Here is a 22,917-nt window from a genome sequence, read left to right as displayed (position 1 = left end):
CCATAATTCACCATCATTGTTTCTATCTTTTGGACAAGACCTCAAAGCAAGAAAAATCACGCAAGTGATTAGTCTTTCCACTAAAACTCTTTACAAATCGGTAAAATCTTTGTTAAAAGAACTTTTGGATCTTGTGAATAATTAAATGATAAAAAATAAAAATAAAAAACAAAAGGAAAGAAGATGTGATATTAATGTTACATTATGCATTAAACAAGTAATATCTCCATGCTTTTGGCAGAGATGTGCAGAATAGAACAAGACCCAAAAAACCAACCAGCCTGTACGTTACAAATCTATCAAATCTTTGGTAAAAGGAATTTTGGATCTACTGATTATTAAAAGATCAATCGAAAAGGCTGAATATTACACTATGCATTAATTAAACCAAGTATACTTGTCTATATGCTATTTATTGACTATTGAGGACTCTAATGAGGTCCCCACTAATTATGCATGTTCTTAACATCCTCTTATCTTCTGTAAAAATAAACAATAAAAAATTAAAATTTCTCTATCTTCTTCCACATTGGCCTTGTAAAATTTATATCTGATGCCAAAAAAACCCTTCCAATTTTGAGTCATTTCAAATTTGTTGGATGAGGAGGTCTAGCATTATAATTATAGAGTTATATTTTTAAAATATCAAATGTCTTTTTTTTTTCTTTTTTTTTTTTTTTTTGGTTAAGGTTCAAACATGAAATGCAGCCTTACATACTATTTCATTGTATAAAAAAAGTTAATTTAGAACTCGAAACTCTTGTTATTATGAAATCTAAGAAAGCTCGGATTTGTGCATCTTACGTGCTCTTTCATTATATATTTAGATAAATACTAACAGGACACTCATGGGCATATGATATTTCGTTTCAACCATGTCCATAAGTTAGGCAGATGCCAAAACCAATATATCCATCCCAAACCCTATTTGAGCTTTGTATCTTCTCCTGCCTGAATTCCACAACGTACTCTTGGAAGCCTTGTTTTGCTGATCATTCCAAGGAAAACAAAAACAAAAAAACAAAAACAAAAATGCATGGATAATATTACAAGCTTAATTCAATGAAATTCCAAATCACAAACAAGCTGTGTCCAACAGTTTTACTTGAATCATTTGCAACAGGAATGACCTTTGTACAATAGTATTGTCATTGTTTGGTGCATGCAACATTAAGAGTTGAATTGACAAGTAGGTTCCAGTACGAAAGTAAATTTCTTTTCAATTTTCTCCTCTCCACACTCCACCCCCATATATAGGATCATTACTTTACAGCGGTCCGTTCATTATTTGGTGCAATGGTAAAACATTTATCAGACAAGTGCAAAAAATGTGATTTAAATTGTACCACAAAATAATATCAAAGTTAGATCTACTTTCAATCTGCCTCTATTTCCATTTAGGTAGAACTAGTGTGTGTGTGTGTGAAATTTTTTTTTTTTCTTGGTAATGAAAAATGTGCACAACATTAAAGTCTTGCTTAATTAGGGCTGTTTAGAAAGATGCTGCCCTAATCAATGCACATCAAAGTGGGATGATGATAGAGTAGTAGCCAATTAAGATTCTCCACCCATTTCACCTACAGATATTCCCTCTTTCTTCCCATTTTGCCCCCTTTTATAAACATGAAGCTGCAACTATGATGCGATTCATATGCTCCTTCACGAGAATGTGATTCCTGACTCCACCTAGCAAACTGCCTCTTGTCCTCCATTGATACCCCCTCCAAGATTACACTGATCCTAAAAGTGGGAATTTATGCGATTTTTCGGGTCAATTAATTTATGCGAATTTTCCTGCACGCTAAAATCCCAAGATACGCATATGTCAAGACTATTTGCCAACAAATCCATCCTTTTTTAAACATGTTCAGTTTCATCACAAGGAATCACGCAACGTAAGATACTATGATATCATATTATTATCCCCCACAAATATATATAAATTATCCAGGAGAAAAAGATAAATCCTATGAAAAATAAGAAAAACATGGTATGTCGTATAATTAAAAAAACTAAAAAAGCATATCCCAGGTGCTTGGTAAATGCAAGTGTACCAGGAAAGCAATCATTCTATATAATATATTGGAAGAACTTAAAAATATGCATCTCTTCATCTTTTTCAACACAGAGCCAAACGTTGATAATGACTTTTCACACAACTATTTAATTTATAACCAAACCACACCAGATAATAATAAGTGGTACTTCACTATCTCCTCTGTTTGTATTCACAAAAAGGGAGGAGGGGGACCAACTGAGGTGACCCAGCATATATATAGGACAGACTTGTCTTCGATCAGTATTCAGTAGACAGAATTGCAAGTATTTTATTCTTAGGAAACCACTCCATCTTACCATACTTTGGTCCTCAAAAGCTGTGCACATACATGCATGGATCCTTTTTCCTTTCTAATCAATTGTGGTTTATGAACATGGCAGTTTGCCAGTACTAACTTTATGCAAATATTGTCATATAAAATTATGCACTATATCTATCCTCCCCGTCATATCAATCTATTCATAATTTTTTTTAAATCTTGAAAAAAAAAATTTAATAATAATCTTATTATGTTGTTATGTTAGTTATAGCTCCATTAACTCCCATAAAGTTGTAAAAGCCTTTTGAAATCATAAAGCAGACTCCGAACTCCAATATGAACCTTCTACTAAATTCTTACTTTCTCATATATGGCACGCTTCTTCTAGAAATAATAGCAGAAATCCTTTGATAACGCAGGTTTATATTTCTCAATGATATTTCACGATCAAGACAATTGATTGAATCTCGTGAAATTATTTCATTGATTGATATCTTCTTTTTATAAAGTAAATCGACTTCGATTCTTGAATAATCCACATCACTTCTACTTCTATTGTAACAAAAAATTCTCTTTTTATGCTTATGAAGTATCTTATGCAACTAAGGGAAAAAGAAATAAAAAAGAAAAAGAGTAATGTCACACAAATTATATATTATTGTCAAACCAGCCTCACCTTGGTGTTTTGCAAATTAAAGGTAAAAGTTACACCATACTGCCATATTAGTTTAATAGAATGTATATGCTCTGTTTCGCAAATAAAAATAGCATTGTACCTTTTCGTTTTTTTAAAAAAAATGGAAATGAAAAAAAAAAAAAAAAAGGGTTGTGAAAAATTAAGAATTGAATAGCACGCATAGAAACAACCAAAATAAAAAAATAAAGAATCCATAAGCATCAATGAGATGATATTACCTTAAACCCACAATATCATTAGATTGGGGCTAACTGTTCACTAGTATGTCAACAATGAGAAAAAAAGGAAAGAAGCTTTTTTTCCTGAGCCCACTTAATTCACCACCAAAGAATAATAAAATCTCCCACTGTTAAAGCAACTGGAAAAAAACAAACTTTTAATGATTTATTTACCCAAAAAACACAAACTTTTATCCAGAAGCCATAATCTATATTATCCCTTTCCCTCCATTTAAAAAGAGGCTTGCATGCACAGTAAAAATGGGATATAAAGATGTGTGTATCTGATCTGATTACTTTTTTCTTTTCTTTTTTTCTTTTTCCCGGAATATAATTACCCATTCTCCTTCCAAAAAGATTGCACAAATTGCTTTTATGTTGGTGTTTGCCTTGAAATTTAGACATTTGTGGATATTCTTGCTTTCGTATAGGAAATCTGATGTCATGATCAATTGATGTGTGACATAACCGACTCACTCTATATCTGTATATATATATATATATTATATAGTTTCCAATTTTGAGGCACTCAATCAAAACGCATTTTCTAATCTGCTTCTCAAATAATTCTCCCTGTTTAATTCCGTTCTTATTGTTGAAGAATAATCTTATTATTTGGTAGAAAACAAAGTTACAGATAGCAACATAATCAATTGTTATGATGAACTTTGTACTCAATTTGGTTTTCTTAATAGTCAATTTATTTGTCTTTCTTTTTTGTTTTATCTGTCATGGTCAATTCTTTTGTACTAAATTTTGTTTTCTCAATTAATGATAAAAGGAACTTCAATTGGCTTGTTTAATTAAAGAAAAAATTATTTTTGCTAACTTGAGTCTGACAAGATATTCCTTTCTTGTTGGTCTTATCAATTGTGATGAACTCCCTTCTCGTTTGATTTACCAATTGTAATGAACTTCGCAAGAAAGCGTTTTATCTAATCAATTGAGTCAAAATCATCAACAAAAAAATAAGTAAATTATTTGATTAATTATTTTCGATTCACTTGCAGATTCTTAAAACTAAAAATATGGAATTCTCAATGTTTGAATAATTAGAATTAAATGACAAGATTATATAGGTTAGTTTAAAGTATGACATCTACCGTTGAGCATTTTGTGCATCAATTTGATAGATTCAACATTAATTACACACGGTGACTATTTAAAAATTAAATTGCCTACCACTCCGGCAAACAATTAATTGATGCGATAATAGAAATGACAACAAGAGATGTATTTCATAGGCACCAAATTATTCTTTATTCTATCAAATAATTGATAAATTCTTTCAATTTGGTGTAACCTGGACTTCAAAATGTTGGATTCTTCAAATAATTGATAAGTATGTTTGGGTTAGTTTGGGTCAAAGGCCTTTCTTTGTATTTTTTTTCCTTTATATATATATGAAAAAAAAAAAATTCAAAAAAAAAATAATAATAAAATAAAAAATTACCGGATGCATGATGACGAAGAAAATGCACGTGTCAAGTCATATGTTACACCATCTTCAAAGATACTCCACACTTTTATAAAAAAACAAGACTGTAAATTTTCACACTTGACCTAAACTTGTTTTTGTTTGTCAAAAGTGAAATTATTTTTGTTTCTTTGAATAAGGATTAGCATCAAACCTTTTCTTATCAAGCCTTTATCTAATAATACACCCTATAATATATACTAGGTAAAGTTACATCAAGTGTGTTGTCTAATTAACAGTGTTGTTGGTTTATGCTGTGGAATAAAAAGCACTGTTCAAAATGAAAAAGAAAAGAAAAGTTGAATATGATCCAAATCCATGTTTTCTTTTTCTTTTTTTCTTTTTTTTTGTTTGGGGTAAAAATAATCCATGTCCACGTTGGTTAACACTAAACAGGCTACTAACACGTGTTGCATATTATGAGCATATCTGGCAGCCCAGTGGATAACGAAAATGACTTCCCACCACATTCCAAATTACACGAACCTTAGCTGTCCCTCTCTCTATCCCCACTTTATATGAAACCTGGCCCACACTAATGGACAAGGGGCTCCACCCTCCCATACTCAGGAACGTAATTTACACAATTGAAAATTTTTAGTATCCATATCATACGTTAAAAAACAAACTATACTCAAAAAGCATATAAAATACTATACTCGGAATGAAGGTATTAAATTTGATAACATGGTTGTTATTTTAGATTCAAGGGGCCCTGTCAGTAACCAACTTAGAAAATTACGTGAGAGGTCGGTCATTTAATTTATAGCTCTATTATGGGTAAATGAGGACCCTGACAATGACTCTAAAATTCTTTAATCATTTACTTTCTCGCTGTAACTCTTTTATATAATTGATTTTTTTTTTTTTTTTAATTTTTAAGTTTTGTACACACAAATTTTATATCCGCAAATTAAAGAACCAGAGCTGAGACAAATAATTTAATTGATTTATAAAAATTAATTAGTACAATCCTCTAAGATATTCTTCACAAAAAAAAGATGTTATCATGTGATTCGATCTACTTTGTTGGTTGAATTAAAGTGATATTAGAACTTGATCTTGAATTGAGCTTTAGAAAGTCTTCTTTAAATACTTGATGTTTCATCAAGGATTTTTGATCGATGACGGATGAAGCTTGATCTCGAACAATGTTATTTTGTAATTCTTTAAAGTTGTTAAATCACGAGAAAGAACGGCACGATTTTGGATGTGCTCGTTGTTCTTTATCTTTATAAAATTTGTTGAATTTGAGAAAAAAGAACACAATTTTAGATATGCTTGTTGTTATTCGTCTTCAAAGCTTTAGTGTTGAGAGAATGTTTAGTTTAACAGAGTTTTTGTACTCTCTCCAGGATGCTCCCCCTCCCCCCACTCAATATCTATGTAGATTTGTTGGATAATTTAATTTGTCCAAATTATATTTGACATTAGGTAATTTCAGTATCTACAGGCTTGATTTTTTTGGTGTCTACAGGCTTGAACACAGGCTATTAGATACAGTGAACAACCCAACCACCCTGCAACACGGTACTTGCAATATAAACGTATTTAAAATTAGTATTTTATATGTTTAGGTAGTTATACCAATTTTGGATGGATAAGAAATCACAAGGAATGAGGGATGCTTCATCCTTACTTGTTTCCCCCTTTTTCCTTCCTTCTATCCAAACATGAGAAGGCTCGTTCATCCTTCCTCTCTTCCATCCTTCCTCAATCCATCCTTCCAACCAAACATAGCATAAGTATTAAAATAATTATTTCAAAATCTCCAATGCTTTTATTGAAAAATAAAACCAGTAATTTGGCTTATTTTTTTTACTATAATGTTGGGTGGTATGCAATTTAAAGTGGGAATGGTCAATTGGTCATTCTATTGGAAATAAATCAATTTCTAAAACATAAAAATCCATTCCACAATTAAATACCGTATGTAGAATGGCCATACGATTTCCAAGTATTTTAAAATTTATTTATTTATTTATTTATTTTTTAAGAAAATCTTAAAAAACCTTCATGTTTCAAGTCTAAAAACAGTCATTGCTATCGCTGCCACCACCACCTTCCACTATAACCACCGCCACCTTTCACTATCACCAACGCCACCTCCTCCATTGCCTTCCACCACTGTCATTGCAATCGCCTTCAACCATCATACCACCACTGTCTTCTACCACTACCACCTTCGACTACCGCCACCTTTATCACCTTTCCACCATCGTCAACATTATTGCCACCAATGTTGCAGCCATCACCATCACTATCACATTCCACCAACACCACCACCACCACCACCATTACCGTCTTCCACAACCACCACTGTCACCTCCTTCTATCATGACCATCTTCCACCACCACCACTTACACCACTGCCTTTCACCACCACCAAACCATTGTTGCCACCACTAGCTTCCACCACCATCACCTACACCACTGATGCCTTCCACTATTTCCACCACCGTCACCATTTTTCGCCACAAACTTCACCTTCCAACACTGCCACCATTTACCGTAATCACTGCCATCCACCATTGTTGCCATTTCATTTAAAAAATTTATAGAAGAATGTTATTTTGTTAATTTAATTTATTTGTCATTGGGACGGGTATTTTGGAGAATTCAATTTGAAAATTATTCTATTTTAAATTTTAAATTGGTCAAACCAAATATTAGAACAGTTATTATCTTTCACTCATATACATTTTATATTTGCAACTAAACAATAGAATAAGAATAACATTCCATTCCCATTCCCATTCCCATTTCCATTTCCATTTCCATTTCCATTTTCACTTCTACTCTATTCCATTCACACAACATAAATTCCTGTAAAGTTTTTGAAATTATTTAGCATTAATTTGGCAACATAAACATGTTTAAAATTAAAAGAAACTACTGTAACTCTAGTTGTATGACTTTATTAAATATTACAAAACAAAAGAATGACAATTATTTCAAAATCTCTAATGCTTTTGTTTAAAAAAAAAAAAAAGTGAAAAAAAAAGGACAATTATTTCTAAATCTCTGATGCTTTTATTGAATATTATTGAGTGAGTCTCTAGTGACCCTTCTGCTGTGGTGTACCAAGCTAACAAAAAGGGCCGACGTAAGAAATGATACTCTTTTGTTGAATATTGATTGAGTCTCTCTCTAATAAGTAATAACCCTTGTGTGGGTGTAGCAAGGTAACAAAAAGGGCCTACCTAAGAAATGATACTCTTTTCTTGTATGGATATATGGATACGATTTTCAAACTAAAATACAAATAATGATTAATAATTAAATATTTTTAAAAGAGGGATGATACGAAGACAGCACTCAAGTCGGTAATCCTTATGCATCCCACAACACACAGACAAAAAAAAAAAAAAAAAAGGTGGAGAGAGAAAGTAGTGAGAGAGAGGGACGAGAGGCCCCCAAATGCATAAAATAGAATATGTACTCTTTCACTCACCTCCCTATAAATACTCCAGCTAGCCTCACCTCTTCCGAATAAAAAGAGCTCTCTCAGTTCTCTGCAACTCTTCAGTAGTCTAACAGTGGTATATAGATATATATATATATATACTCCACATAAAATCTATACATATTATATAGACCAGATTATATTGTAGAGAGAGAAAGTCATGGATGCATATGCTGTTCATCTAGCGATGGCGGCTCTTTTCGGAGCATCGTTCGTGGCTGTTTCCGCCTACTACATGCATCGCAAAACCCTAAATCAGCTGCTGGAGTTCGCGAGGACTGTGGAGAGAGAGAGGGATAGAGAGGACGCGGAGGAAGGCGATTCGCCGCAGCATTTGAAGAAGTATGCAGAGAAGAGGCGAAACCACGGCCGCCGAAAGGGGAATGGCTATTACCGGCGTGCGTCGACGTCTTTGCCGGACGTCACGGCGATTTCTGCTGCTGTCGACGGAGATGGGAGGCCGAACGGTCCGGTTAAGGTCGATGGGATTCCGGCCGGGTTGCCAAGGCTGCACACACTTCCTGAAGGTATGCATTTGTCGGACTTTTCACCACCGGAGTGAGAAACATGTCCTAAATTGTTGTTTTTGATTATCTGAGAGGTGCAGTGAAGTGATATTGTTTATTTTAGAGAATTGATATTACAATTGCTCGAGTGCCAATCAAACATTTTCATACTTGTATATGATTATTATGCGAGCTTTTATAGAAATAAATTGGAGTCCCATACTTGATTCGCAGAAATTTTTCATGGAGTTGCAATTAGTATAGCATGGATAATTGTATTCAAGAACCAATTATCGTACAATTATTAATTTATAATTGGAATGAGCAGAGGGATTGATTTGCATATATATATTTAATTTCATTTCATTCGTACTGGGGATGGAATTAGTTGAAACAACTTGAATTGTGTGCAAGGCAGTTGAGAAGTGCCAAGGTTATGTTACATTATATCCAGTAACTGTAGGGCTGGGATAAGGTTTAGCTAGGTTAAGTTGAATACAAACTTCTATGCAGGGTGGTTCAAACATTTATTTTTACCATAACTCCAATTCTATCTACCGTATTGCCGTTGAGAGACCTTGAATTATTTCTGATTGAGATTTGGGGGACATTGTAGTGGAGACATGCTAGAATAAGAAAATGACATTTAAGTTACCAGCTAAAATTTTTTGTTGGATAAGTGTATTATTTGTTTTGTGCACACCATGTTATTTATTCTGTAGGGTTGGAGAACAGAAGTTAACTTGGGAAGCAAGGAGGAAAGTACCATAAACTTGTGGAAAACAAGAATAGAAGTCATAAAATGGAAGTAAAGGCATGAATTAGTGCATTACTGATACTGGAAATAAAAGAGAAGGAAAGTTCTGGCTGAGTTTTCTAAATTTTCCAATTTCAAAATATTTGGAATTGAAACAAAATGCATGATTTTGATTAACTGAAGAGCTTATTTGTAGTAGAAGGTAGGTTCTCATGCCCCACTTCTATTTGTATGAAAGAGAGAGACAGCCTGCCAAGATGGCTTGATTTTATGCAATGGAAACCTGTTCATTCATTCATTAACTGCTAAATAGGGGCTTGGCTCTTGGGGAAGTTCAGGATTGCAAGTGTATATATCATCTGGCCTATGTCTGCCTACAGATTTTGTTAAAAAATGACTAGTATTGTTGTGTAATGACTAGTATTGTTGCACATTTTAACTTCTCAATGGTCATGAGCTTGCATGCTTGGCAAGGCAACATTGAAGCCATTCCTGGATTGTAGTTGCCCTAATATCATTGTTGAGTCTAAGCAAATGTTTCTTTTGTGATATTTTTTAGTTGTGCTTTTCCTGTTGAAGTCTAAAAGGCTGGAGAAATAAAAAAGGCCATTACCCACTGTTGTTTTCATTAACTTAGGGTGTTGGTAGGAGGAATTCAATTCAGGGCATAACCTTCGGCAATTTGCAGAAAGTGGCTATCCTCAATCCTCATATTAGAACACATTTCACCAATGTTGATTGGAAACATTTTTCAGCTTGCATGCTTGGCAAGGAAACACTAAAGCAATTCCTGGATTGCAGTTGCACTATTATCAGTGTAGAGAATATGCAAATGTTTCTTATTTGCTATATTTGTTTAGTTGTGCTTTTAATGTTGAAGTCTAAAAGGCTGCACAAATAAAAGAAGTCCATTACCCCGTGCAGTCCATAGTAATTGATGGTGCTGGGAGAGTAACTAGATACAAGCCTAACCTTTGTCCTTATTTGTACAAATTGACTATCCTTGTATGATAACACATTTTCTCATGCTTGGCAGCTCGAGTTTTACCACCGAATCCAAAAGTTACTATGAAATAGTCTGATAACATTATGGTTGGGTTACTCTTCTTTCAATTTGAGACGTCTTACTAGTTACTGCCAATTTTTTCTCTTCTATTGTGAAATCAAAGACGGCTATCGTTATCATTTCATGTATTCTGAGATGTGGGTTACCAAGGAGTGTCTTGATAGTTGATTAATCCATGTAGACCCAAAGTGGCTGAGCAATGCAAGACAGTTGGATTTTTTAGCTGTTATACTATTTATCAATTAAAAAAACTTGTGTAGCAACTACACACACACACACATATATATCAGGAAAATTGCATATTATGGTTTCCACTTCCTCTTTTCTGTCAATTGTGTTATGTAAAATTAGCTGGGTTTATATCTGCGCCTACGTTACGAAGGATAAATATTATAATAAGATTGCGTATCCGTAACATGCTCCCGTGATTGGTTAGGTAAGTGCCGTTATACACTAAAATAAGTTGTTCGACATTTAGCTTGTTATTAACATTGCTCATTTGTAATAATGTTATTTTGTTTCAGGGAAATCTGCCGGCCATGCAAGTTCAACCAAAAGATCTGGGAGTCTACTTAGACCAACTTCTCCCAAGTCTCCTGTTGCTAGCGCCAGTGCCTTCGAAAGTGTGGAAGGATCAGATGAGGAAGATAATACGACTGACAATGCTAAACTTGATTCTACATATCTTCATACTAATGGAAATGTTGTAAGTTGTTGATGCACTTGATATTATTACTACTATTGAACTATTTGTATCTGTCTATCCCTCCCCACACAACAAAGGACATGGTCTTGTTGCATTAAACTACAATTGGATATTTTATATTTTTACTGAATTGGCATTGTGCTATTATAAGAATTTTTTTTTTTTTTTAAACATCAAGTTTGTTTACTGAACTATAGTTGAACCTCACATGAGCAGGGTGCTGACTGTAAAATTTTGTTTCAGAAAATACCAGACCACGTTAACGCCAATGGAGAGCAAATGCCTATAGTTGCATCAAGTATGATTCGTTCTCATAGTGTATCTGGTGACCTGCATGGAGTGCAGCCTGATCCTGTAGCAGCTGATATTCTTAGGAAAGAGCCAGAGCAAGAAACTTTTGTACGACTTAAAATTAGCCCAACTGGTATCAGCTCCCACTATTCTCTCCTTGGTCTATGTTGACTTGCATGATTCATATGCTTCTAGTACACTAACTTGTGTATATTTAAGAGTCTTATGATGGTTGCTTCTAAATATATATGAACATTGCGGTAGAGTACGCGGATGATAGCACTGGATAGCACTGAAGAGAATATGTTCAAACTGCATTGTGCTATTGAACTAGTCCCTAACCAAATGTCTCAATATGTTGATGAACTACTCATTGGGCTAGAGTGGAATTGGTGACTTCCATGTATGGTTGACTGAAAATCGACAAACTTGTGTATATGGCTTAAAGGAAAAGAAGGAAGCTGATCTCTTAATCTGCGCAGTTTAATTTCTTTTTGGAATAGGAAACAAATGGGTCCAAAAAGTTAAGTAGCTTTTAAAATGCAAGATAAAACATTTTTAAACATGTGGCCCTTAGGAAATTTCCATAATTTTATTTTTTAGGGGAGGCCTGAAGAATTTGAAAATTGTAAACAAAGCAAATAGTGCCTGTAGATACGTTTTTTGTGGTAAGAGACTAGATTTTAAGTGACCTCTTTGATTCTAAAGCACCTTTTAAAGTTTTAGGTACATTATTTCTGGGAAAAAAAGAAGGGGTCATTACCCAATGTAGTCCCGGGTAATAAAGGGCGCAGGGTGGAATAGTCTGGATATGGACCTCCTTTGACATTATTTGCACAAAGTTACTGATTTCAGCATTTGAACCCCGTTCTCATGCTTGGGAGCCTGAGCATTTTACCACTGCATTGCACCAGACAATGACTCCTAAGAAAATTGATTGGCCAAAGTAGTGAAATTGTGCTTGCATTGTGTGGGTGTGTTTTTCTTTGGTGTATCATGGATTGTACCATGCAACCAGAGTTTGTGTTTTTTGTATCCATACATATTATATGCAGTCCCGACAGGATTTGGAAAAGATTAGTTTTTGTTGGATAATGTATATACATAAATCACTTCTGAATATTAAATGGCACTATTTTATTTGAACATGTTCAACAAGAGACTATCATTAGTTATGTATAGATGATAATATTATGTCATATTTTGTTGTAAGAGGTAGCCAAGACTGCTGTCTGCAATCTGAATATGCACTCTTCGTGAATTATTGATAGTGGTGTCTGTCTGCCATTAATGATTTAAATTTCCTAGATCGTCACACAAGTATTAAAAGAATAATCAGCCTACATAACTACTATAAAAAGTACTGTATAGAAATTATGTTGCAGTATTGGCCTATATGACCAAATTTAGTGTCCTATATATTAATATAAATGTGCTGCTATTATACATGTTTCCAACTTATCAGGCAACATATAGAATATTGTTTGTTCTTTCCACCCTCTCTTCTCTCTCTTGCTCACAGCCAATATTATTTTAATTTTTGTTTTTCCTTTAATTTTTCTAAGAGGTACCAACACGTGATGAAGAGGAGGCCTACAAAGTTCTGCAGGATTGTCTTGAACTGCGAGATAGTTATGTATTCAAGGAAGTTGTTGCTCCATGGGAGAAAGAAGTAATTTCTGATCCTAGTACACCGAAGCCTAATCCAAATCCATTTGATTATGCTCCTGAGGGAAAAAGCAACGTGAGTTCGTACTTCCGACTTTTCCTTGCTAGTGCTTCCTTTAATTTTGGGCTAATAAAACTAAACGAGGCTTATAGTTTTCTGGCCAGTGACACATTTATTTTTCCTGCAGCATTATTTTCAGATGGAAGATGGAGTTGTTCATGTTTATGCAGATAAAGATTGTAAGATGCCAATAATGTTGCTTGCTGTACACTTATTTTATAGTATGATTCAGGAACTTCTGTTCCTCTGTGGAATGTTAATGTGTGAAATTCCAACTTTTTCCAGCAAAAGAGAAGCTTTTTCCAGTTGCTGATGCCACGACATTTTTCACCGATCTCCATTTCATCCTTAAAGTAATAGCGCTTGGGAATATGCGAACAATATGTCATCATAGGCTGGGTCTTTTGGAACAAGTATATTTTCTTTAGATGAGTATTGTGTATTGAGAAGTATTGTAATACACACACACACACACACACACACATATTTTATGTTGAGAAATGATAATGTGATGTTTGATATAATGCTCATGTGGACATTCATTCAGAAATTCAATCTTCATTTGATGCTTAATGCGGATAGGGAATTCCTAGCTCAGAAAAGTGCACCACATCGTGACTTTTATAATGTCAGGAAAGTTGACACACATGTTCATCACTCAGCATGCATGAACCAGAAGCATCTTTTGAGGTTTATAAAGTCAAAGTTAAGGAAGGAGCCTGATGAGGTAATAATTTGGATTTTTTGGCGATGCCTTCGTAATGCACTTCTATTACGTAGATGTTCTTGTTATGAGTTGAGCAGTGAATTTTGGATCGGTTACTTTTCTAAGTTAGTTCTTAGCCACACAGGCAGTATTAATCATTCAATCTTGATGCCTGTTAAATGTAGACAAACCGTTGATCAATTAATAAGCAGAATCTTTTTTAGAGATGAATTTGTTGCAATTTCCCTGAAGTCTTAGGATTTCTTCTGCTTGTAACCAGGTTGTGATATTTCGAGATGGAACATATCTGACCTTGAAAGAGGTTTTTGAGAGCTTGGATTTGACTGGGTAATGAAATTTTCTTTTTACCCAACAGGATATAATATCGTCATTCACAGTATTATCATTAACTTTGTTGTCTTTATACTTATCCTTTATTGATATTTTAATTTGATTGAAAATACATCTTTAAATAGGTATGACCTCAATGTGGACCTTTTAGATGTTCATGCTGACAAGAGCACCTTCCATCGTTTTGACAAATTCAACCTGAAGTATAATCCCTGTGGTCAAAGTAGACTGAGGGAGATTTTCTTAAAGCAAGATAACCTTATCCAGGGTATGTCCTATTCATTTTCTGATTTACAGGGTGAGATGCTCAGGTTGCAATGTTGAGGAAAGATTTATTTCATACTTCATATTTTTTTGCCAAAGGGGTGCTGATCGAATTGTACACTTTGAAGGTCAAAACCCTACCTACAGTTCATATCTACCAAGAAGTCAATATAAGAACTATGTAAAGGAAAAACATAGTTAATTTTACTGACATAACATTATCATGAAGAAAAAACCACCAAGAAATATGATGGCCAAATAGTTAATTTTACTGCCAAAACATTATCATGGAGAAAAAACCACCAAGAAATATGATAGCAAATTAGCAATTCTACTATTTGGCATTGCGTTTGATCTTACAATTCTATGGCTTTGTCTTGAAACTTTATCCATTTGTCATACTTTTTGTCTTTGTAGTATTGAACTCCATTTTTTTTTTTTAAAAAAAAGAATGTCTCAGTAAAGGTAATTTTATTCCAAAATTCCTCTAAATGTAGGAGATCCACTTTTTAGTTGAGCTTTACTACTTCATTCTGATTCTCACTTCACTTTTCTTCAATTGATATATGATTTTTCTAATTTCAATGTTATTGATGGGTGTTATTTTGATTGACCTCAGAGCTTCTTTTCTTTTCCTCATATATTTTCACTGCACTTGATTAAAGATATGTATTAATTCACTATGATTTAATTTTTGCTCATTGTTTAACAGGTCGTTTCCTTGCTGAGTTGACAAAGCAAGTGTTTTCAGATCTTGCTGCTAGTAAATATCAGGTTCATCCTTGATCTGTTCATTGATTTTTTATTTTTTTATTTTGGGTAGATAAGACACACCCACTATTATTCCATTCGGGCTTGAACCCTCAATCTCCCATGTGAGAGGAGGAGATACCATTAGGCTAGACCCTTGGTTGGTATCATTTACTTGAATAGTATGAAAACTTGCTTTCTGCTCAAGTTGTTTATTGCTGTAAGTTTCCCCATTTTCTATACCTTGTTGATTTTTTTGCCTTTCCAGATTTTTTATTTTATTATTTTTTCTTGAGGTGGATGGATACAGGGAGTCTTGGAAATTCCATTTCTTATAAACTGCAGATTTTCTCTTAGAACAAAATTATATCAGAGGAGGACACGAGAATAAGAAGTTTTGAATCTGTTTGTGTTTGCATAGCGTGTTATCATCTGTTTCCAAGCCTTTCATGATGAGTTCTTTATTTATTATTTAGTATGCATCTCTTTCTTAGTTCCTTTTGAATTTCGCATGATTTAAGTTCGATCTGCGAATCAAAATCAAAATGAGAGTCAAAGGTAAGGGTCATCTCACGTTCGATACAGAAATGTAAAATCATTTACTTTTGGAAAAACGTTTGAAGGGCATACACTAGTTTCCTATTTCTCCTGGTTAACCGTAAGGTTGAAAGACAATCATGCATCATATCCTGGGAGATTAAGGATTGTTAGGCATTTGATAGCACTAATTTATTGACTGTGTTCCAGGTTTTGTGGAGATCGAGCCTTTTACAAGAGAGATATTTTGCAATTGAATTTGTTTACTTTTTGGCAGAGATGGCATATTGTAGTATGATACTCAGCTATAATAGCTTTTCTAAAACTATGGAAGGGATGTCAAAAGCTTTTCTGTTATTTGCCAATCTGATATCCTAATTTGTTGGGCATACCGCACAATATTTGTTGAACTGCATTAAACCAATTAAAAGCATGTCTTTGTATATGCATAGCATTATTTGCATAAATTTTTAATTATCTCTATTGCCTTTGGGTCTTGTATGAATGTCTGTTTAGGCTTACATTTTGCACATCTCGTCTCACACCCAATTCTAAACCTAAGCACAGTTGCTACCCTCTTTGTTCCCTGGGGTGCTGTGTTTTTCATTTAATTGTTTAGTTTTTATGGGTTATCCATGTCTAATGTCCAATGTTGTTGCTGTTATAGATGGCTGAATACAGGGTATCGATATATGGTAGAAAGCAAAGTGAATGGGACCAGATGGCAAGTTGGATAGTGAATAATGACCTGTATAGTGGGAATGTTGTCTGGTTGATTCAGGTGCTTGTTTTTGGCCTTTTGTTTCTCTCTTTTTATTATTTATTTATTTATTTATTTTTGGGGGTGGGGGGCTTTGTGGAGTGTTACACATGTAACTGCTAGAGACCACAACCTCTTAAAGATAAGATAGTGTAGAATGTCTGTAGAAAATTCGAAATGGAGATACCTGTGGCTATTGTTTTCCTATTTAGTCTTTCAATTTAATGGTTAATTGCGATAAACAAAATACTCTAGGAATATGACGTAAAATCCCTTCACAATTTTAGAGTTGGATTTCCTCTCACATCAAACAATCTTCAATTCTCTAAACTTAAATACTTCGATTTGAAAGACTACATAATGTCATAACCATTGGCTTCTGAAGTTCTTCTAAAATTAGGACTCACTTTCACTAGTAACACTACCATCGTCGACAACAAAAGTAGGGCTGTGGAGATCACTACTCAAGGCCATGGTTGTTAAATCAGGAATTACCAGAAAACATAAGATAACATTAGTAGAAGTAAAGTGATGATATTGTTAACCTAAGATAAATATAGGGTAAGGGTCTAAGACAAATAATTAAAATTATTAGACAAGATCCGCAAGGGCCTCCAATGAGATCCCCAGTTGCTCCTTTTCTAATGCATGGCTTCATATGAACACCCTATCCATGTATTTCTGTTTGTGCATGCATAAACGTATTATGAATACTTTATGTGTTGATTTTCATTTTATTTCTTGCAATCTGGTTTGATCTTTTAGTCCAAATAATCCCGTACCACAACGTATCTAGAATAGTAGTAATTAGTGAAACAAAAATACTTGTACAAACCATCGAAGTAACCCCATCCCCAACGGTCCAAAGATGAAAATCTTTGTAATATTCTGAACCATTCATGAACATCACAGCAAATATGATTAAAATATTTATAGCTCCTACGTAAATAAGAAGCTGCGCAGCGGCTACAAAATGGGAATTAGAATATAGAATAAGGAGATACAAACAAGAACCATCCCAACGTAAAGGCAGAAAAAAATAGTAAACATTATCTTCTTTTTTTTTCTTTTCTTTTTTTTCCCTTTCTTCTGCTTTAGTGTTTATGTCACTTAGGTTATTTCTAAATGGTACATTAACTTTTTTTAACTTATACCACAAGGTTTTATGGCTTCGACCTTCTGGATGCTTCATCCTAAAGCCAAAGGGGTCAAAAAACTTCTGTTTCAAATGATCTGCATAAAGAAAAATGAGCTGATGAAAATATGAATACTTTACCTAACAATATCGGATGAAAGATAAAAACTAATGAGAGAAACAACCAGATATGGATTCTAGTTGGATCCTACAAAGACAAAAATTTAAAAGGACAGCCTCTAATTTTCGTTTGACGAAATGGTAGTGTCTGTACTTCAATTTGGTTGGTTTAGTCATAAAAGGGTCATTTGTTGTTATTTCAAACATGAGCTCTTGTTCTTTAAGCCCCGAATTTTGAGAAGGCGTGACATTACTGTAGCATTTAGAACTTTTGGATTCTGAAACTTCTTTAACAAATTGAAAAATATTTAATACTGTTTGAATATTTTATTACTCATTCTGGAATCTCTTATTTTTCCAGCTTCCACGATTGTACAATGTGTACAAGGAAATAGGAATTGTTACATCCTTTCAGAACATGCTTGACAATATCTTTCTTCCGCTGTTCGAGGTTACTGTTGATCCCGATTCACATCCTCAGTTGCATGTTTTCTTGAAACAGGTTTGCCAGCTCTCTCGCTTGTGTTATACTTTCTGTTGTACTAGTTTTTACAGTTGGTCTTTGTTTGTGGATGTCAAAAAGTGTTCTGAATGCAGAGTGGTGACTAACTTTTGAACTGAACAATAATTGTTTACTGTCTACTTTTACCTTTTAGCCCATTAAAAAATACATATTGTGGAATTATGGTCAAATTTTTAATTTCTTTTCCTTCTCAGTTACTAAGGATCTTATTGTATAATATCTTTCTTTTTTTCTATGCTTTTTCTCTATGATCTTTATTATTTTTGTGTTGTTATATTTTCCTATTTATAATACTAATAGCATAAAAGAATAATCCATTACATATTGAGAACTGCCTGATTTATTAGCTCACGATGAATAACATTTAGATCCCCAGTTACATTACTACGGTCCTTGAGGATTGTCTGCTTCTCAGAGGATGATAGCAGTGCTTCTTTGCCTTATGTGAAGCATTTAGAGCACGAAAGACATTTGTTCGAGGGGGTGAAAGAATCTGTTGGGAGTTGAAAACATCATTTTGGGGGCACTATATAATTGGTTGTCAAGAAAGTATACTATCTCTTTTGACTATTCCTTTGTTTTTTGATGGGTGGAGAAATGGAACTCATACTTTAATGTGTTGACGATGGCATAAAATTATGCCCTCTAGTTGATTTAATGCTTATTATCTATATCATGTTGTGTAAACACTCTTAAGGAATGGCAAAATAAAATATAAATAGATGAAGGTTTAGTCCGATTGCCATGTTCTAAGATACAAGGGTTGGACGAATTAGAAGCCGAGACTAATGCATACTCGCCCTGCATACCCAAGTCCATGCAATATTTGATCAAATTGCAATTGCTATTATTTTTGAAGGATTTGTGTAAAAGATGCTGTTACGTTCAGTCCAAGCTGTGGTTGCTTATGTTTTGGTTTCTTATATCCAAAGATCTGGACTACTGACAATTACATTTGACCTTGTCATCTTTTTAAAATTTCAGGTGGTTGGTTTGGATTTGGTGGACGATGAAAGCAAACCTGAAAGGCGCCCCACGAAGCATATGCCCACACCAGCTCAGTGGACGAATATATTTAATCCCGCATTCTCGTACTATGTGTATTACTGTTATGCTAACCTTTACACCCTAAACAAGGTATTTACCGTACCTTAATGAACAAACAGTCTTGTTTGCCTATTTACCAAATGCTAGAAAGTAGGAGTATAATTGTGGTCTCTCTGTGTCTGTGTGAAAAAAAAAAAATGAAACAAGAAAGGAAACAAAAAAAGAATCAGAGAGATTGTCCTGCCTTGTCATCATCAGTGATTCAGTATAGAACTTCCATATATTCATCACTAATGTAGACCTGTATTTACAGGGATCCACATTATCTCATTTATAGAACTTAGTACATTCATCACTGGTAATCTAATAAAGTTACACTTTTTTCTTCATACGATGTCGGATGTAGGAGCAGTAATAGGAGCAAGAACTGTAGCTTACTCATGTAGACCTTTCTTTTTAGCCTGATTCAGATATTTCATACCCACCAATATATTTGCTTCTTTTAACAGAACCTGCTAGATTGTGCCATAACATGACACAAATGGATGTTCCTCTCCACTGTTCCTGAAAGGAATGAAATGAAAGAAATGATTTGCTTAAGACGCTCAAGGAAGAAGCATTTTTTTATGAACTTCTTTGTCTTGCATTCTTTTAGAGAAAAAAGGAGGGATGTCCACAATGTTGCACTTTTCACCTTCTGTGCCCGTAATGAATTCATTTGTTTCTAGTTGCTTGTGCATTGAATTCTTAACTGTTAAATATTGTGTCTCAGCTCCGCGAGTCAAAAGGCATGACAACTATCAAGTTCCGACCACATTCTGGAGAGGTAGTCAATCATCTGTTTTTTATGATTATCTTAGATTTTTTATGAATTGGTGATGTTTATTATTACTTTCAGGCTGGTGACATTGACCATCTTGCTGCAACATTCCTTACGTCTCATAATATTGCACATGGAATTAATTTGAGAAAATCTCCCGTTCTTCAATATTTGTACTACCTGGCCCAGGTAAAAAGGAAACTCAGTTGATGGATATTTACTTCCTTATGTGGCAATTTTAATTTTCTTAGATGGCTTGTTGGTTATCAGATTGGTCTGGCTATGTCTCCTCTGAGCAACAACTCCTTATTTTTGGACTATCATCGTAACCCTTTCCCTATGTTTTTCCTACGTGGCCTCAATGTTTCCCTATCTACTGACGATCCATTGCAAATCCACTTAACGAAAGAACCTCTAGTGGAAGAATACAGTATAGCTGCTTCTGTAAGCTCTCTCTCTCTCTCTCTCTCTCTCTCTCTGTCTCTGTGTGTGTTTCGCACTAAATAAACATTATGCTATTATGGTTCAAATAGATTAACTCCTTTCTCTTACAGGTTTGGAAATTAAGTTCGTGTGACTTGTGTGAGATTGCCCGTAATTCAGTCTACCAGTCAGGTTTCTCACATGCACTGAAGGTACATATCCTTATCTGAAAATAACTAAATTTGCTGAAATCATAGGAAATTACAGTGATCTGGTGCATCCCCCTTCTAGGGACCATGGCCATGGCCTGTTAATCAAATGATAGAATGGATTGTACTGTCAAAATATCCTAATCTATATATCATGGCAATGCTAGAAAGGAATGTGATGGATATGTTATGTGCCAGAACAAACTGGCTTTGAGCATCATTAATTACAATCTACACTAATGTTTCACATTCTAAAATGTTCATTTGGAGCTTTCTGTATTGACTGTGTTGGTGGTTAATAGAAGCAACACTGAGCATGCATGTTCTCAAAAACCCAATCCAGCATGTTATATATGTGTATATATACACACACACGCACATATACATGTACATACATGCATATATGAATGTAATATGTTCTTTTTTCTTTCTTTTTTTCCTTTTTAAATTTTTTATATTTTTAATAATGCTTACAAAATTTGTAACTAACCTGTTGTGCACTGTGCATTCTTGGGAAGCAATATGACTTGAGCAGCAATGCATTTTTCTTTTAATTATTATGCAAAGAGTATTGAACGTGAGGCATTCATGTTCTCTCGTCCAGAATTGGCACAATGTCTTTTTAAGGTGTCTTAGGTTGAGAAATTCAGGTCTTTCAATGAATTTTTGTATTAAAGGTTATAATTATCTTAATGCTTTCAATTGTCACTGAGCTATTAATATTTTCCATTCTTAGTCGCACTGGATTGGGAAGGAGTACTACAGAAGAGGACCAGATGGAAATGATATTCACAAAACAAATGTGCCTCATATCCGGCTGGAATTCCGGGAGATGGTATGTGCTTGATTCTGGAATCTTTCATTATCATTTGCTATATGATTTTTCACTTCTTGGTGTACTTGTTTTTATTTTGTATTTTAGAGGACATTAGGGAAACCTAGATCGACAAATGATTTTTGGGAACGCTTGCTACCACATAAGAAGTCCTTAATGACAGTCCCTATAGGTGCAGAAAGAAATGAAAGCTAGATGATAAAAAGATTACCTAGTGTTCTGCTTCTTTTCATAGCTCATTCATCTAATCTCTCACAAATATTTCTATCTTAAGTACGTACTCAAATCAAAAGCTATTCAAGACATGAGCTGGCCAACAACATTGATATACTTCTCTTCCAAAATTTCATTTTCTATTTGAATGACTCGAGTCAAAGGCAGTAAGTAATTACCAACGTAATGTTATTGTTGCAGATCTGGAGAGAGGAGATGCAACAGGTTTATCTGGGAAAAGCCAAGTTTGCTAAATTTGTGGATTAGTTACGTGCGTGGATTATTATGTATTTTGTGGTCTTAAACATTCATTTGTTTCTGGAGGTAGCTATCAGAGTTCTTATGGCTCATTTATTCAGTTACTAAAGAATTTCTGCGAAGATGGATTCATCTGGACAATGTTCGATTTTTCATCAGTTGCGGGGAGTGAATGGCGCCTGTATTTCCACTTGCTTATCCACGGTGAGAAATCATACAACATCCTAGTGTTCCAGCTGAGAATTGGCTGAGCACAAGATAGAACTAAAAGCGGTCAAATGAGGTTCTGAGGAGACAAGTTTCTGATGTACATGAAATTGTAAGATTTGTATCCCCCAGCATCTTAGTAAGAGCTTCAGTTTAGATTACAGCCTCTAGCAGCGAGATCTGGTATCCAAACATATAACTCTAAATAACTTGAATGTTTGTAGTGAATCGAGTTTAGATATAGCTATATTTCAGTACTCATAAAATTTTCTGCTGTTGCAGTTGGTTTTGTAATATTTTAGACGACGCTTTACCCTTGGCGGGAGGAAAAAAATTTGCTTTTTTGCTTCAAGTCTCAACTTGTGCTTATATGTGTATATATTTTCTTGGTTGGGATTTACACACATTGCCTCCACTGAGGTTCGAACCCCTGACCTCCCTTTCGGAAGGAGGAGCCTTGTACTCTTAGGCCACATATATATATATATATATATATATATATATATATATAAGACTATTTATGTTGTT

General features: G+C 34.3%; 1 protein-coding gene across 2 annotated transcripts; it reads left to right on the top strand.

Annotated features, from left to right (window-relative positions):
- The first annotated feature begins 8,079 nt into the window (after window positions 1–8,079).
- LOC132313316 (AMP deaminase) lies at window positions 8,080–22,741 on the top strand. 2 transcript variants are annotated; one of them, XR_009483410.1, is made up of 20 exons: window positions 8,080–8,703; window positions 11,030–11,211; window positions 11,455–11,635; window positions 13,068–13,246; window positions 13,359–13,410; window positions 13,517–13,644; window positions 13,779–13,958; window positions 14,218–14,285; window positions 14,414–14,556; window positions 15,265–15,326; window positions 16,507–16,620; window positions 18,216–18,356; window positions 19,362–19,514; window positions 20,197–20,250; window positions 20,323–20,433; window positions 20,515–20,688; window positions 20,799–20,879; window positions 21,613–21,711; window positions 22,126–22,248; window positions 22,342–22,741. XR_009483410.1 is itself a non-coding variant. In XM_059812027.1 (19 exons), exons 1-19 carry the CDS (start codon window positions 8,337–8,339, stop codon window positions 22,189–22,191), a joined length of 2,535 nt encoding a protein of 844 aa, XP_059668010.1. In that variant the 5' UTR covers window positions 8,080–8,336; the 3' UTR covers window positions 22,192–22,741. The 2 variants fall into 2 exon arrangements, 1 of the variants encoding a protein (XP_059668010.1); XM_059812027.1 differs by having other exon boundaries at window positions 22,126–22,741.
- Window positions 22,742–22,917: the final 176 nt, after the last annotated feature.

Source organism: Cornus florida, unplaced genomic scaffold (genome assembly GCF_030987335.1).
Source record: "Cornus florida cultivar Cherokee Brave unplaced genomic scaffold, ASM3098733v1 CherokeeBrave_3.0.0_Hap2_Chr06, whole genome shotgun sequence".
In the NCBI taxonomy this organism is placed as follows: Eukaryota; Viridiplantae; Streptophyta; class Magnoliopsida; order Cornales; family Cornaceae; genus Cornus; species Cornus florida.
The sequence above is the reverse complement of the archived record's forward strand: the minus strand, read 5'-3'. Positions and strand labels throughout refer to the sequence as shown.